Source organism: Hemitrygon akajei, chromosome 4 (assembly GCF_048418815.1).
Source record: "Hemitrygon akajei chromosome 4, sHemAka1.3, whole genome shotgun sequence".
NCBI lineage: Eukaryota > Metazoa > Chordata > Chondrichthyes > Myliobatiformes > Dasyatidae > Hemitrygon > Hemitrygon akajei.
Genome location: NC_133127.1, coordinates 49,416,612 through 49,435,231, shown reverse-complemented (window position 1 = coordinate 49,435,231; position 18,620 = coordinate 49,416,612). Strand labels below are relative to the sequence as shown.

General features: G+C 41.1%; 1 protein-coding gene across 4 annotated transcripts in view; it reads right to left on the bottom strand.

The window, feature by feature from the left end:
• The window catches only part of nrg1 (neuregulin 1), a 402,950-nt gene that overhangs the window by 176,057 nt on the left and 208,273 nt on the right, over positions 1–18,620 (bottom strand). The window contains exon 1 of one of the 4 annotated variants that reach the window (XM_073042527.1): positions 17,823–18,132. The exons of 2 other annotated variants lie outside the window; for them this stretch is intronic. In XM_073042527.1, the coding sequence (XP_072898628.1) occupies positions 17,823–17,916 (94 nt within the window). In that variant the 5' untranslated portion in view covers positions 17,917–18,132. Of the gene's footprint in view, positions 1–17,822; positions 18,133–18,620 lie in introns of those variants that run through there. One more of the 4 variants, XM_073042529.1, reaches the window with a different exon arrangement.

The window sequence follows — 18,620 nt, the reverse complement described above, 5'->3', positions numbered from 1 at the left end:
TTTTTAGCAATAGCGATGATAAAATTACTGGGTTGTTGTCACAATCAATCTGGTTCACCAGTGTTCTTCAGGGCACAAGGTCTTGTATTGTTACTCAGTCTGGCTTATTATGTCTGCCTCAGAAACTCAAGAGATTCTGCTGATGCTGTAAATCTTGAGCAAAACACGCAAAAGGCTGGAGGAGCTAAGCAAATCAGGCAACACCTATAGAGGAGAATAAGCAGTCGACATTTCAGGCTGAGATCCTTCTTCATTACTGGAAAGGAAGGAAGCAGGAGCCAGAATAAGAAGGTAGGGGCATGGGTGTAGGGAAGGGAAGAAGTACAAGCTGGCAGGTGATAGGGGAGAGCAGGTGGAGGTGGGGAGGGGGGTGAAGGAAGGCAGGATGAAGTAAGCAACTAGAAACAGATCAGTGAAAGAGATAAAGAGCTGAAGAAGAAATCTAAAAGGAGAGGACAGTGTCACCTATCATCTGCCAGTTCGTTCCTCTTCCCCTCCCCACCTTCTTATTCAGGTTTCTCCCTCCTTCTGTTCCAGTCATGAAAAGTCTTGGCCTGAAACCTCAACTGTTCATTCCCCACCATTGATGCTACTTGACCTGCTGAGTTCCTCAAGTATTTTTGTGTGCATGGCTGGCTCAGACAGGCTTACTTATAGGAGAAAGAGGTTAGATCCCATGGAGATATATAAAAGTGAGGGGTGTAGATAGGTTGAATGCATGTAGATTCTCCTCCCCCTGCCCCACTAAGGTTGGGTGAGACTAGAGATCATAGGCATAGGGTGAAAGGTGAAATTTTCAAGGGGAATCTGAGGGGAAGCTTCTTCACTCAGAGCTTGTGTAATTATCTAGTAAATGCCAGTGGAAGTGGTAGATGCAGGTTCAATTAGAACATTTAAGAGATGCTTGGATAGGTGCATATGCGGGAGGGTTTTGGAGGGAATATGGTCCTGTTGCAGGTATATGCGACGAGGGTCACCATGGGCTAGATGGCCTGAGAGCTTGTTTCTGTGCTGTAGTACTCTATGAGTCTATAACTACTGGCCCACAGTAATGTGTTGACTCTCAAATAGCAACTAGAGATGGGTAATAAATGCTGGCTTTGCCAATGTCCAAATCCTGAAAACTGATGGAAAAAAAACACACTTTACTTCAGGTGAAATGTGTGTTTTTTGCTTAACTCATTTAATTTATCCTTTCTAAGATGCTGGTCCTGTTTGTATCATTCTGAACATTGTGGGCATGCTATGTTGGCATCAGAATGTGTGGCAACACTTGCAGCCTATCCCAAGGACATCCTTATGTTGTGTTGGTTGATGGAGCAAACGATTCATTTCACTGTATATTCCGACATACCTGTGATAAACAGATGAACCTGAATCTGATTATTTCAACAGCCGTGCTTTGTGCCCTCCAACTGCTGACCTATAACCTGTGTGTTGCTGTGTGTTTTTGTGGATGCGCTATTGGGAGACACAAATTAGACGCAATACTCAAGGGGCATTTGACCTGTGATGGGCATGTACTAGAGGAGAAAGCTTCAATGACTTGATGATACACCAATGCCACCACTTAATATCATTTTAAATGAAGACCAATCCTTTATTGATAGTCTAACATGCTTTTAATGTAATTCATTACAATAATTTGGAGGTGTGGTTAATACATTGTCTGAGTTTGTATTTTTTCCAGTAGTTTCTCACATACAGACAAAATTGACCAATGGACAGTTGAAAAGAACAGAAACTGCTCATTGCCCAAGGACAACCTGCATTCTTCAGAATAATCTCACATCATCACTATCCTAACAACTCTTCACATACTGGTTATCTTTTCCAGCTATTCAAGTACTGATTTTTGCTGAAACACTGTGAACAGGAGGTCACCTTCACAATCAAAGTTTGCCTAGTTAGCTTCCTTCCATGTCCTGGCCAGTTGTAGAACACAACTGGGCTGTAATCCATACAACAGCCCTCTTGACCATTTGATTACAGTGAGATGACAAGCTGTTTGTTAGTAGAGTGCAAAGCTGCTGCAACTCCATCTGTATCCACACACTGGCACTGAAAGTTTATTCAGGATTGAACCCACAATTTAGTTCTCTCTTCAGGAACGTTGAGGACTCAGCTCAGGGTTTTCCAAGTTCTTGATTAAACAACCTTTTGCATCAGTTCACTTCCATAGCAGAATCCACATAGACCATGGACAATGTGGCCAGAAGCTCCACCAATGGAAAGTGGTCGATGATCTAAAACAGGACTGAGGACATAAGACCCATGGAATACCTCATATCAACCAGCCTGTGACAATCTGTTGCAAGAAGTGCCTCATTTCCCCTTTGCTGTTCAGAAGTGGATTAAGTGTCATGCTGTTCTCCGTCACGTGAAAGAGAAAGGGTTTGCCTGTGGGAAATACATGTTGGGGACTGGTAGCTGAGAACTAGCTTGGTTGTGTCAACCTGATATCCAGGTTATCGTAGAAAGATAATACCTGTCCACCAGAAGGGAACTATAGGAAAGAGTCACAGAACAATAACATTGAAAAAATACTAAGGGCAGCAGAATGACTATGTGCCAATGGGTTGCTGCATCTAATGGAGATCAATAAATAGTCCTCCTGACATTGTGAGAATATCTATTAACTTTAAATAAATGATGAGCTGGTTTCTGTTGACTATGACAAATATTGAATTAATCCAAACAGCACTAGGGTGAAAAAAAGTTGCATCAAGTTGGGAACTAGCTAGCAGATGCAGTATGTCATGATTATTGGGACTAAACCTCTGAATTAGGCCCCAGCTGGTGGGATGAAGATCTGTTAGTTTGGTAGCTCAGTATTGTACACTGAACCCCTCAAAGGACAACCTCACTTCAAGAAAGAATGTATCTCACACTATCAATGTCACCTCTGGGGTGGAGTATATCATACAAGCAAAGTACATGTCTGAGGGAGTACAGAGACAGGAATACATTTTACTTATTTTGCTTCACTGAAGGCAAGAAGATCAAATCAACAATGGCAGGTAAGCAGTGTAACAGTTCTTCGCTGCTGTGAGAAACCCAAATACAGGCTGTAGAGATGCAGGAAGGCCTGACAACAGCAAGCTCTGAAATCAATTGATATTTAGCAAGGTCACACTGAAAGCCTAGCAGTGCCAGGGATACACTGCACATCTGTAATCAAAGGTGATCATGCACTTGGTACTCCAGTCAGAAATTATATCTTTCATTATGACTTCTATAATAAGCAGGACACTTATAGTTTAGTCCTCAGTGCTGCTATTCAATGAGGCTTTCATTCCTCAGAAGGATAAGCATGCAGGTTCTCCCAGTTCTTCGATCCATTTCAATAATGAAGAATAGAAGCACTGGAGTGAGTGATTAGGCCAACTGTCATTTAGGAATGCCAATATACCTTTGCTCTTCTGAAAGGAATTTATTTCTTTTGTTAAAGGAATTTATTTCTTTTGTTGAAGGAATCTGCAATGATGATAGAATTCAAGTCACCAGCCTGATCTGTAGTCTGGGTTCTGTAACACTATTTAAGAATCCATTTGGAGGGAATTATAGAGAGGTCTGATCTCCAGATCAGAAGTCTCAGGTTCAAAACTTTGTGATAAAAAGAATGAGCTCCTTAAAATGGGAGTAACAACCTCACCACCTGACTAACAACTTATTAAAGCCGGGTGCTGTGTGTTCAACATGCCTATCTCATTAAGGAAATGCACCCCTTTAAATGTAGAATCGGCAGTTGCTGAAGTAAATTAAGACCTCAGTTGCAACTTTAGGCAGAAAGTGGTCAGAAGCTGTGGAGAGTTCATTCTATATTGGTGATGAAAGTAAGGACACCCAGTTTTAAGAATCCAATTTCCTTTGAGAGCTGCTAGATAATCTGTGGGAAGGGGTGAAATTCATAAACCCATGATCCTTAAACCTGGAAGGTTTGATTACTAACCATGAAGCTAATATTTCCCACTTGTGTACAGTTCTTTGCCACATGGCAACTGCATGATTCTATTTAATACATTAAGTTATCAAATAATTTGCTCTACATACAGTCTACATGTTCACCAATATTCATCTCTGGAGAGAGGAAAGGGAAAATAGAACCAATCATGCAGATATCACAGATTTGATGAGTTGATTGGACCCCCAAGCTGAAATGAATGCTTGGATAACCAGCAATCAATTCTTCCACAAATCTCTCCCTGACTGCCTTTTACTCCCTAGTTAAATTGATAAATCATGAATATAATCGCATCTGGATTTGCATTTGCCAGATGCAGCTTATGTATTAGATCACACTGTACTACATTGGGGAATCTACCACAACATCCAAAAAGGGTAAAAAAAAAAATTGAGTCATCTTTGTTAAGGAGGAGACAAGAACCAAGACTGTCATTGTCTTCTATTTGGAAGGATCAAACTGCACTGGTGAATAGCTGGTATTAAGCACAGAGTTACCAAGGAATTATCTAGCTCATGCAAATCAGAGACCGCTCTTGTTAATTAAATACAAGGCAATTGAACAAGTGCAAGAGAATATCAATATTCAATGTTCAAGTATTGCACTGGGCACTACTCAAAGTATGAATGCTACCAGCGACTGAGAATTGTAAGCGATTTATTCTGAAGTTAATACTTTGCCCCTTCTTCCTCCACCATGCCTCACTGCCCATCCCCAGGACCCAGCAGAATCCTCACGCAGCTCTTCCCTGAACTCTGAATCTCACCAATCTTCTCTGGTGAGATGGGGGGGGGGGGGGGGGGAGGAGAAGAGAAATTAAAACACAAACACAGGTCAGGCCTGGAGTCACACTGTCTTTGGTAAAGGTATAGGCCAGTACAGGTGCACCACAGAGCCCTGCAATTTAATTAAACATTGTGTTCTGAAGCTGCACTGATCGATTCATCCACAAAACTTTGAAAATATCTTAGGAGAAGGGTGAAGTTACAAGGAGATTGATGTTCAGTGTAACGGCAATTCCCTCCTCTACTGGTCCTTCAGTTCATGGGAAGTATACAATTACTGCTCTGTCAGACATGCTGTCTAATAGGATGTACAAGGAAATAGATTTACACAAATCAGGAATGGATGTGTAGTTCTAAATCCCTGTCACAATGGGGGATTTCTTCATTTTTATTCTCAGAATTTAGATTTTAAATCATCTCCTGAAACTTATGAGGCTGTGCAAGTCTATTAAAACAAGGGAGTGATTCCATTTTAGTTTGTACAGTGCCTAGCATTGTGGTGGGGCAACAACTACCTATGATACATTAACTGAACATGTTTGGCACTCCTCTTTCCCCTCAGTCCTTTAGAGTGCTTCCAATGAGCTCTCCCCATGGAAGACTATGCCCAAGCATTTTCAAACTGAATTCAGACCTCGAAACCTTCACACTGCAGTGCATAAATGGCAGGCTCGTGGTCATCTTTACTAATACCAACTTTAAAAGTTAATCACATTTTCAATGTCAAAAACAAATTTTGAAATTGTGTTCCCTGTGTCATGTACACAATACTATTCCACTCCATGTAGGAAACCAAAGGTAATTTACTTACAGTAGTCTTGTACTTGCTACCCACCCCCAGACAGTGTGAGGTCAGGATTAACTCTAGACAGGACACCTACACCTCGATCAACAGAGTCTGCCACTAAAATAGTCGAAATGGAAGCAGAAAGATTCCAATTAATCTAATTTGACTGACTTTTTTTTTAAAGTTATGCTTACCAAATTTTAGATCATCAGTATGGTCTAGTTTCTAAATGATGTCAGCATGTTTTAATTTTACAATAGACTTTTGAAAGTTGGTATACACACAGCTGAGTAACATGGAGGTAAAAGATGACCCATGATCTTGAGTGAGAGGTGTCAGATAGCCTATGGTAGTATTTATTTCTTATAGAGTTGAGTTACATGTCCTAAATTTAAAAAAAAAACTATAATCAATCCAAAGTATTAATTTGTTGCCAGTTTTAAGACCCAATTTCTATTTCTTGTATATTTTCTGATGTTCATGTCTTATGATATAGAGGCCAAGCAAACCTGAAGATGGTAATAAAGTGAGATATGGTGAAGTTAGCATCACGTTGAAAACTCCAATTGTAACCTTATCTACCAGCAAATCAGATGTATATGTTCTTAAACATTTCAGCTTCATTGTTAGAAAAAAGAAACACAAATTGAAGCACTGACTTGGAATTAGAAATTTCTCTTAAATCTGGGAGCACGGTCTCAGAAATGTAAAATAGAAGCACAATAGCAGTGCCATAGGTGGGAGGGCATAATGCAGCACGAGAAGATACTCTGATAGTTTGCAATATAGATTCAAACAAAGGTTTCTCATGGGGAAAAATAGCATAAAATATTTATAACATTGCAAATGACCAAAGCAGAACAAGTACTAAGGATAGTACTGCATGAAACTTAGTTAATTAGCTTTTTGAGCAACAGCTGAAATTTAATCTGCAAAGCCTCATGAGCAAAGAGATTTTTTTTCTGCTGAAGAGATTCACCTAATGTAGCACATTACGAAACCTCTGATTGACTCTAATTGTAAGTGTTCAGCCTCAGTACATACAACTTTGTGACATGCTTCGTTGACACACTTTGATGCTCTATATCTTGTTGCCAAGAAGTGTCCTCCTTCACCTTCTCAGAAGACGCAGCTGGAAATTCTACTTACTGCTGCTCCCTCCGTGCTCTGCCCTGAAAATATATGGCCAAGCACCATGCAATTTCAGTTCTCGCTCTCAATCATCATAGTTATTGGTTGCTGTCTGTGAGGATACTCTTCAGTCCTTGAAAAATATCTGACTTTGAATCACTGTGGTTCCCTGTGTAAGTGGCAGTGATATCCTCCTGCGTGATGTGACTGTATGGTTTTAGTAATGACACAACTGTCAGAAAAATAGTTTAGCAAGATAAAGTAAATACAGAAATATTCCATTCTCTTTTATTCTGCTGTTTTAGAAAGCGGTGGAATTGGTTCTGCAAAGATCAGAAAGTCTGGACAGAAGCATAAATGGAAGGAATGATTCTGTATTCTGTGGTTTTCCATTTATTTGTTTGGAAGACTTGATTTTTCTGCAGGTGCAGGGCCTGAAAGCTTTATTTCTCAGTAGACTATTTCTGAGTTATAGGCATCACCCAAGTAATTCAGCTCCTGAGCTGTTCCCACTTTTTTGTGTTGATATTATCACTCTTCCAGCAATGTAGAACACAGAGATTCTCATTTGTTCGGACTGGCGGGGTTACAACTAAATATGGATCCAAAGGATTCATTTCCCCTCCCTAATCTCAAATTCCTGATTGCTGCTGTTGATGAAGTGACCTTTTCCCAAGTAATTTTAGCAGCCCTAGAGAACATTGTTCCCTCAGCCTAGGCAAACAGGATCGACTACAGGAAGTAACACATTGCCGAGGCAGAAGTCCACACACACACATGGGCAGCTGTAGTCATGAGTGGGACCTCTCAAACTACTCTCCTGAACAACCCCACCTACCCCTACCTGGGCTCCCAAGAGTAGATGTAGAAGAGTAGGTCACTGAGCAAAGAAACAGCCCCTCCCTTGTACCATCTTGTCCGTGCATACCACCGATTATCCAGTTCTTCTAATCCAACTTACCGACACTTGGTCCATAATCTTTTATGCCTTGCGATTCAAGAGATCAACTGGATAATTCTAATAGTGGAGAGGGTACAGTTCCTCCACAGCTCAGCAGCATTTGACTAATGTACAATCTGTCCATACAAATGAGTGAGTGGGAGACTGGCGGGGTGGATATGTCGGCTGCCGTAGGGCTGCAGGCATCATCTGACAGGTGGAAATTCAGTTCGCAGCCACACTTCTGATTTGTGATCTGTTCAGGTTATACAATTTAACTAATTTGCAGAGATTATTCTGTTTCTGTCATGCACAGCAAGTCAATAAATGCTATTTATTTCACCGTCATTCTTTTTACAGAGGAGCAGGAAACACCTTGGTCAGTCTAGCAAAAGGAGGAGGAATTCAGAATTGAACTGGTGACATCGTTTATAGTCTCAGGGTAGCAATCTGCTCTGAATAATTTTGTGGTATTTCATTGAAGAGAATTGTTATGTCCCAGACATTGATTTCACACACTGCCCCCAGACACTTCCCCAGATAATAAGACAACTACTTCACTGTCTATTTGATCCTGAAGTGAGCATCCAACCTTCATATTTTCTCCATTACTAAGATCTTTTATGTCTGAAAATTTAGTCTGTAACCTTATGTCAGCAATGTCAGAAATGACATCATTTACTTTGATTACTTATCCCCTATGTACTGTAACTTCAAATGACTCCACCTCTGCCTCAACTTATTCAAAATCTGAGGCTCCTTTCCTCATTTGCACCCAAGTCCCACTCAGTATCGTCCTTCTGCTGAGGCTCCAGGCTACCAGTCACGTAAATCTTAAACTTATCATAATTGCGTCTGTTTCTGTTGGGGAGAGTCAGAGGAGGAGTTGATGGGAAATGTGGAGAATAAGATTAGTGTAGCCGAGTCAAATTGTGTGCTTTTAAAAGGCAAACACGAGGAAATCTGCAGATGCTGGAAATTCAGGCAATGCACACAAAATGCTGGTGGAACGCAGCAGGTCAGGCAGCACCTATAGGGAGAAGCGCTGTCGACGTTTCGGGCTGAGACAGTCCTGACGAAGGGGCTCGGCCCGAAGCCTCGGCAGCGCTTCTCCTTATAGATGCAAATTGTGTGCTTGATGGCTAACGTGGAACCTTTTGGCTGAAGGAGCAATTTTCATGCTATATGACCCCATGACTCCATAGCCTTTCCATGTCCAGCCTCAGGAATTCTGCATCCCTCCAGAGATGTTATTCCTATTTCTTTCATCTCTCATGCAGTATAGTGGAGCAAGCCCTAACACCCATTCAGGAATGTCTCCTAGCAAATGCATGTGCATATTTAGTACACATACAATCCCTAAACACTGATCTCTGTTGGGTGAACCATACATTGGATCAACTTGAGACTTCTTTATGAAACCCTTCCTCTCATATTACAGACGATACAGTGTGGACACGGTCCCTTAATTAGATATTCTTATTACCTAGAACTATATGTCAGGAGTGCCAGCAGAAAGAGGGAATAGGTTTAACATAAACTCATTATTACAGGCAAATAGGCAGGTGATTTTGAAAAGAAAACCTCCATGCAGGAGAGAAACGGGAATAAAAATTGATACCAAAATACCACTTAAAGTCAAATGCAATAGGAGTTAATTTGAAGAACTGGTAATTCCACATAAACTTAGACTGAAAGAAGTCAGTGGAGAAGTTTGTAGAACCCATTCATGAAATGAGCTCAGATAGTAAAAGAAAAGCTGCTGAGGGTCAGGGCAGGGAAGTTTACACTTCAGTATTCACCACTGCTGCTCTGATTAAAGCACTTACAAAGTGTATGTAACCTTGCCTTGTATCCTGCCCACCAACAGATGTACCAACAATATGTTCAGTCCATGCTAACCCCCCCACCATATTTCTTTACAAAAGCCTTTGTCTGACAAATTACAAAACAGTGCACCTGAAATACAGCATGCACATTGTGAAATAATTCAGTTCTCTGAAGCAAAAACTTCTTTCTTTCTTTTATTGGCAGATCTGCATCAAGTACTCCTCAAGAGTAGAGCACAGCTGGCTCAAAAATCCTCTGATTCAATCAGAGCACTCCAGAATCAACATTAACTGAGTACCTTTCCTAATGTATAGTGCAAATAATCCTAAAGACTTCCCATTAAACCGTTGGTCTACTATCAATAAGCTCTGAATCAAAGATGCACTGTGGACTGAACCTACTTGTAACTAATTGAAACACCTCAAAATTAGCCAAGGAGCACTCGTAGATAATCCAATTATAGCAGCAGGTCCAGGATGGAAATGATTTCACCCTCCAGCTCATGCTGAATTCAAATCTAGAAAAGTACTCTGCAACTCTGAAGTCATGCTATAATTGTCTAACTCTCTGGTCTTTCAAAGAAATATTTGATTTCAAAATGATCACATTGTTTCCTGTGGCATTATTGTGATTAACAAGTTACCACAATCAGAGTAGAGCGAGGAGTTTTTTTTTGTCATTTCTGCTTCAGAATGCAACTCAAGAAATAAATGATAAAGATCAACAGACCATCACTCATTTTAAAAGAATAGTACTTTATTTTTTATATGTATATACATAAGACAACTGATATACAACTTAAATGTAACTAATTTCATGCCAGGACCATATTTAATAAACAAAATCATCAAAATAGGATAACTTAATAGAATGTTCCAAGCAGTTTGACAAGGTTTTAATTGGGCAGGTGATTTAATTTGTTTATTAAAGTAGGAGAATGATACCTGGAGGTTAAGGAAGGGAATTCTTGGCAGGGACTCAACATCCAAATCGGGTTTAATATCACTGGCATATGTTGTGAAATTTGTTAATTTGTGGCAGCAGTATGTTGTAATACATAATAATGAAAAAATATAAATTATAAGAAATATATAAATAAGTAGGACAAAAATAGACCAAAATTAGAAAAAATAGAGAGTGCCTATGGGTTCATTGCCCATTCAGAAACCTGATGCTGGAGGGGAAGAAGCTATTCCTGAAACATTGAATCTGTATCTTCAGGCTCCCATACAATCCTCAGGTTGGTATCGGTGAGAAGCGGGTATATCCTGGGTGATAGGCATCACCTTTTGAAGGTGTCCTCGATGCCAGGGAGGCTAGTGCCTATGGTGGAGCTGGCTGAGTTTGCAAATTTCTGCAGCTTTTTCCAGTCCTGTGCAGTGGCCCTCCATAACAGATGGTAATGTAGCCAGTTAGAATTCTCTCCACGGTACATCTGTAGAGATATGTGAGAGACATACTACGTCTCTTCAAACTCCTAATGAAATATAGCCACTTTCATGCCTTCTTTGTAATTGCATCAATATGGAGGGCCCAGGATAGATCTTCAGAGATGTTGCCACCCAGGAACTTAAAGTTGCTCACCCTTTCCACTGCTGGTTCCTCAACAAGAACTGGTATGTGTTCCCTCGACTTCTCCTTCCTGAAGTCCACAATCAATTCCTTGGCCTTACTGATGTTGATTGCAAGGTTGCTGTTGCAACAAGCTGATAGATCTCACACCTGCACACCTCTCGTGAAATTCTGCCAACAATAGTTGCATCATCAGCAAATTTATGGATGGCCTCTGTGCTGTGCCTATCTACATACTTGTGGCTGTAGAGAGAGTAGAGCAGTTGGCTAAGCATGCACCCTTAAGGTGCATCAATGTTGACTGTCAGCGAAGTGATATGATTTCTGATCTGCACAGGTGAGGAAATCAAGGATCCAGTTGCAGAGGGAGGTACATAGGCTCAGGTTTTGGAGCTTTTTAATTAGTACTAAAGGTATGATTGTGTTGAACACTGAGCTGTAATCAATAAACAGCAGCCTGACATAGGTATTACTATTGTCCAGGTGATCCAAGACCGAACAGTGAGATATTGAGAATGCATCCACTGTGGACCTATTGTGGTGATAGGCAATTTGAAGATGGTTCAGGTCTTTGCTTAGGGAGGTGGTATCTCACTGATGCCATCAACGAGGATGTACGGGAGCCTGAAGATACAGATTCAATGTTTCAGGAATAGCTTCTTCCCATCCACCATCAGATTTCTGATTGGGCACACATTTCAGAGACAGAGAGATGAGATCAGGAATGGGGAAGAGGATTGTAGGGCTTAAGGAAGTTACAAGAATCAGGAGTAGCAAAGCTCTGTAATTAAGGATAAGAGTTTTAAAAATCATGGCATTACTCAACTGAGAGCTAATGGGTGTCAGAATTTCTTCTAATCTCCTTCTGGCTGTGGTTTCTTTTGTGCCAAACAGGTGCGGCATTGCTGTCAACAAGAAGTCTTTGAATTTTGGTACATAGTGCATCCCTGCGTGGCGCCTGACACCCAGGAAGAGTGCAAAGAGGTTCAAGGGCAGATTCCTGGTGTTAGAAGCTATGAAACACCAGATAGCTGGTTGTTTTCAGGAACTTGCAAATGTAAAGGGAATGGGAAAGGTAATTCAAAATAATCAGAGAATAATGAAAATGCTGGAAACACTCAACAGGTCAAGCTGCATCAGTTAACATTTTAGGTCCTTAAGGATAATTTGAGGATTGTATTTTGAATTGAAAGACCAAGATGAAAGGTCGATGGGTTCAAGATAACAAAGTAGACTTACGAAGGTGCCTTGCACATGCAAAGAGTGATCTTCGTGTGGAATAGACTACTGGATAGTCTTGTGGAGTAAAAATCTCGGAATCTATTTGGAGACTTTAACTGTTCAGGAAGTCACTTCTTCCGATCATTCACATACTTCCCTTTTTATGAGCCACAAATGTGACCTCAAAAGTATTGCAGTGGAACATGCTACACCATCAACTAAAGTATCGGATTAATATTAGACCTTCAATTGGAACACCTTATCTGAGGAAGTACACCAGTGCACAAGCCAAGCGCTGTTGCTATCAACAGTCCCACACCTTCTGAGCAATCAGGCCAAATACTACAGTGTGTCAGAAGATCTCATAGTATTCCGTATGGAAGGAATTTGCAAAAGTAGTTAATCCAGGTGTAATTGCACAGCAGGTGAATGATTAACACATCATTGCCATTGTCAGCTCTGCTATTACATAACTGAGGAATATAATAACTAGGCGGTATCGTCTAAGGTTGGAAGCATCAAACGGTGGTGTGGATTCCAGTTACAGGCACTTCAGTCATTTAAATACAATTAGAAACCACAAAGTACTTTCATGTTTACAGATTTGAATTTTGTATCTGGGCTTGGAAAAGAATTGCCGTCACCCATTCTGGTTCACCAGTGACACACCATTGGCCCTACTGCCAGCTTCCAGAGTCAGGCAACTCAGCCACTACAAACCAGAAAGTGAAAACTGCATGGAAAAATGGGGATGAGTTCCCTGGTTCAAGCCCTCCCCAGAGCAACAAGCTATATACCCTCACCCCGAGCAGTCTCAGTGCTCAGGAACCACTGAGCTACCGCTGAGAGACAAGTTTTTAGTTTGTAAACAAAACTTGAGAGCTACACAAAGATTGAAACAGTAAATAGGTAGGCTGTCTTTTCTTTCCTCCCACACACATTTCATATTTTCATGTTTCCCTGCAGCATAGGAGGTGGTTATACTGGCTCAGTATTTTCCCCTGGAATCTATTCTCCCTCATTTCACATTGAACTCTCCACAAATTTTCCTACTTATTCACACACCATGGACAGCCCAAATGACCAATTAACCTCCCCACCAGCACGTCTCAGAGAGGTGGGATTATGTTGGAGTACCCTTGAGAAATTCCCATGGTCAAGGAGAACATGTAAACTCTGGCAAAAAGCAAACTGCTGCAGGAACTCAGTAGATTAGGCAGCGTCTGTAGAGGCAGAGGGGTGGCAGGTGTTTCAGGCTGAAATGCTGCATCGTGCAACAGCACACAGATAGGACTGGAGGTCAGAATTAAACAAAAGTGTTCAGTGCTGGGGCTCCACTAGTTTGTTCCAAGTGTTCCGATCAGATTCACACATACACCTAGTGGCCACCTAATTGGCAAATATCTAAACAGCCAATCACATAGCAGCAACTCAATGCATAAAAGCATGCAGACCTGGTCATGAGGTTCAGTTGTCCCAAAACACCAAAATGGGGAAGAAGTGTGATCCAAGTGACTATGATCGTGGAAAGATTATTGGTGCCAGTGGGGTGGCTTGAGTGTCTCCGAAACTGCCGATTTCCTGGGGGTTTCACACACCAGAGTTTACAGAGAATAGTGCAAAAATGAAAAATACCCACGAGTGGCAGTCTGCAGGCGAAAGCACCTCGTTAATGAGAGATGTCAGAGGAGAATGGCCAGACACGTTCAAGCTGACAGTAAAATAAACTTCCTGTCAAATAACCAAATATTATAACAGTGGTGTGCAGAAGAGCATCTCTGAATGCACAACACATCGAACCTCAGTGGATGGGTTACAGCAGAAGACCACGAACATACATTCAGTGGCCACTTTATTAGGTGCAGGAGGTAGCGAAAATGTTTAGTGTGATGTCAAGATAGCAGAAGAAGCAAACCCAAAATAACTTCTCTCAGAGTTTGAGTTACTTCAGGAGATTAGCAAGTTTAAATCTGCTTTCATTATTACAACTACTTAGCTAAAGAATATCAAAAGAATTAAAATACAACTTTATCATAACCCAGTGACGGTATAGAAACAGTTGTCATCTACAACAGCAAGATGTTCATTGCTATTCATTCAGAATCACTGAACTGTTACAGCAAGAAAGAAAAGGCTTTTTGACCCATCTTACTAATGCTAACTCTTTGTAAAGTGATCCAGGCAAATTTATTCCCTGCGAAATCTAGTTTTTACTATGGCTCAAGCTTCTTGCAGTCTTCAAAGCACAATAACCCCTAAACTCACTGGTTGACTTATTTCCAATCACAGAGCTAAAAAAGAAGAGAGTAAAAAAATTGAAAAGCTGATGTGCAAAATGCTAAACCCTTAAAATTCAATAAATAAGAAGCAGATATCACTAAAAGTTGAGTACTTTTTAAAGGACACTTTTACAAAATGTGGTTTTCTTTTAAGTTAAATGGCTCTAAGCCTCTTTTAATTTAATTAATAGGATTTAACAACCTGTAATCCTGTTTATTCAGATGGATTTTGATTAGGTTAAAGAGATGATTGACTCTGCTGAGCAATTTTAACCAATAATAGTGGGCACATCGTTTAATTGAGACAACAGATCTCGGACACAAGAGTGAAGTATTCAGACAAAGCAAAATACTTCTATAGAACAGCTCAGTGCCTAAGAGTCCCTTAAATGTTCCTAATGTATCAGCCTCTACCACCACCCCAGCAGTGTAAAAAAAATCTTCAGATATCTCTCCTAAACTTTCTTCCATCTACTTTAAATGGATGCCCTCTAGTATTGGCTATTGCCACCCTGGGGAAAAGGTGCTGGCTGTCCACTCTATCTATGCCTTTTATAACATTATACACTTCTCTCAAGTTGTTTCCCATCCTCATTCACTCTAAAGAGAAAAGCCTTAGCTTGCTCAGCCTTTCCTCATAAAACATGTTAACTAATCCAAGTAACATCCAGGTAGATCTCCTCTATATCTTCTAAAGCTTCCATATCCTTCTTATATTGAGGCGACATAAACTGAACACAATATTCCAAGTGTGGTGTAGCCAGGGTTTACGGAGTTGCAACATTACCTCGGGGCTCTAGAACTCAATCCCCTAACTAATGAAGGTCAACCTACCATACTCACCAATTTATGAATTATTCTACAATTTTTTAATATGAAGAAATTTGCAGTCAGGAGAATATATTACTCTCCCATTGAGACATACATCAAACAAGCTCCTCGGTTTTCAGGAAAGCTTTTGTTGGTACGGGTGTTCCTATACAAAATTGGTTTTCAAGTTGCTCATTTTCATGGTAAATATTCTTACCAGTGGTTCGATATTCATAAGTATAAAAACTATTATGCTGGTGTAAGCACTTAAAGTAAAAATAATCTGCTGATCTAGAATCAGTGTATTGATCAGTATGCGAATTTAGCTGTCTGAGATTCATTCCACGGTTTTTCACTGAATTAATTAGAAATAGCTAGTCTCCCAGTGTGGATTGAAGAAGTTCCTCCACTTGAGGGTTGGCTATTCTATTGTTTGCTTGTTATCTGTCACACTTTCCTACTCATTCTAATACATCTACGTTCAACAAATAGTCTTGTATTAAAATATCAGGTTTATTTTCAGGACTCTTGAGTTCAGTGCAAAATATCTTGCGACACTATTTTGAAGGCAGGAGGGCACATTTTCTTAGTGACCTGGATAACTTCTGTCCCTCAACCCACAGATAGCCGATCAGTACCACATTACTATTGTTATCTCCCTGTTGTGTGCAAAATAGCTATCACGTTATGACAATGGCCACAGCAAAGCATTGTGGAAAGCAATGAATAAATTTTAGTCCTCTAATTTCCTACTTTGACCAATCGCCTACAGCAAAATTCTTAAATTGATGTGTATCCTGCCAATGGTAATCCACAGCAGGAGAGACCATAAAGGTTAATTTGGACCAGAATATCATTACGGTTTGTATCCCAGGCACTGCTCTGGGAGCCTTTTAAGCACAGCTCAGGGATCATTATTATGGAGCAAGGAAGAGCTGACCCACCCCAAATCAAGGTAGCTATCACCGTGATATGATAATGAGCTCAGTTTCTAGGAATCAGGAAACTTTTCGGCAGTTCATGAAGCACCAGCGGTAATTTCATCTCCTCCCTTTAACAAAGTCACTCACGATGAGGTGTTGAATATATCCTCAGAGCCTTCCAGATTGTACTGAATAATAAAAATCAAAACAATGCCACGCACTGATTGCCTCAAATTACACATACTGATATTCTTTCTCAGTGTACTTCAAGTACAAATACTTTACAAGTCTATTGGGTATGCACTTGGAATACATGCCTAGTGCGGGCAAGTGGGATTAGCACAGAGTTGAGGTGACCGTAAAGGTCAACTAGGTCGAGTTGAGCCAAAGGGTTGGTTTCTCTACTGTATGACTCCACAACTAATAGAAATTATGGACAGAGACCATTCAGCCTATTGAACTCATGCTAGTTTCTTTATAAATTCCATCCAACTACACCTTCATCGTCTCTAACTTACCTCGGCATTTGGTTTTCCTTCATGTATTTATTCAACCTATTTAACCCTTTGAAATATCCAGTGAGTCAGCTCATTCTGATCACAGCAGGATTTTTATGGGCTGTGATCGCCAAAAATATCTTTAAGGTTGATCAGGGGACTGAAAAGCTCAGAGTGGTCATCAGTGTACATCCAGTGGAATCCACCAATCCCTGGGTCCTCCTTGCCTACTCCTTCACCCCCAGCGTTCTTTAAAGGGTTATTTTGATATCCACATCTTTTACAGTTTGAGTTAGTGTAATTAGTTTATATACATTAAACAACAGAGGAGCTCAACAAATCAGGCAACATCTATGGAGAGGGATATGCAATCATAAAGTTTCAGGAATTGAGTGACCCGACAATTTACGACTCCGCTATCTACCCTTGTTACTCCTTCTCAACACTTTGGTTAAGGCATCATTAGCTGGTACCACGCTAGTCTCAGCGTCTGGCCAACTCCAAGGTTAAAATTCTTAAAGTCACTACTGCTCCTTGAAAAGTTAATCAGATGCAAGCAAGAGGATGCCGAGCCGAGGACGGGGCCAGGTAGGTAGAAAGAGAGCAGTCAGTACCAGGTTACGTCGGACGAGGCCAGCAGAGGGAGCCCTCGGGACGTCCAGAGGGTGCTGTCAGCGCGCTGTGAGGCACATTTCCAATTGTAAGTGACTAGGTCTACACTCCACACGGGGGCTACCCTGACATTAGACCCAGGTGCAACCAGGTAACTCACCGGCGTAAGTTCAAACAGAGCCACCTCCGTATCTCACTCTGGGCAGGATTGGGAAATAAAGCGATTAGAAATTTAAAGAAATCGAAAGAGAAAGAGTCCATTCTCCGGGGTGAGGAGGAATACCACAGTCGAATAGTAAAAGGCAAAAAATAAAATAAGCAGTTTCAGGAGAAAGTCTGAGCAAAGAAGACGCGACGGGAGAGGGTTTTCACAGTGAAGGAATCGCCAGCGCTGGCGTTTTCTCAATGACAGCTCAGAAATCAGCTCGCAAAAGTTTCCCAAAGTTTTTTTTAAGAACACCAAACTTTTACCTGGCTTACCTTCTTCCTTGGTTTTCGGTCTGTTTCTGTCCTTTTTCCCTTTGCCTTTTCCTTTACCTCTTCCCCTCTGTTTCCCCTCGGACATTTTTCTCTTGGTTTTTAGTTGCGTTAAAAAAAAAGTGATGTCGGAATGAGAGTTAAAATCCGCCGGCAAGGTGAACGTACGCCAGAAAATGGCTTAGAGGTCGCGCTGGGCTGTTCGACTCTGGTCCCGGAATCTCTTGGTCCTGTTCTGGTCCCTCCTGTAACTTGCTCAGCAGCCGAGAGCGGACTGAGTGAAGTTTTTTTTTCCCTCCCAAGTCTTGCTGTTCAAGCGCCCAACACGTATTGCCCCTCCCTTAGAGTAAAACCTCACCAGTACTAACACTTACGCCAGTGTTTTTATTAAACCCCGCATAGGGGTGGGGGGGAGGTGGTGTCTGAGGATACGCTTCATTACTTATTCCAGAGAGAGGATGTGCTTCCAAATTATCTTATAGGAGGACCAAACTCCAGCTGTTGTTTTTATTTCTCTTGTTTTGTTTTGCTTTTAAAGATAGCTTGATGTTCACGAAACAAAACAGGAAAATTAGTGACTTCTGATAAACTTTTCTGCCCACTCACTGGCTTAGACTCCTTCCTGAGTGGAGGCAGATCACGCAATAAGGTGCCCTTTCCACACTCCAGTTAGGTACTTTCAGGGATAGACGGGCGACCCCCCGCAACCTCCCCAATAAACACAGAGTGGAATTTACTTCCAGCATGCCTCTGCCCTTCCAACCAAGGCAGTTCCCCTGTAAATAAACCCAA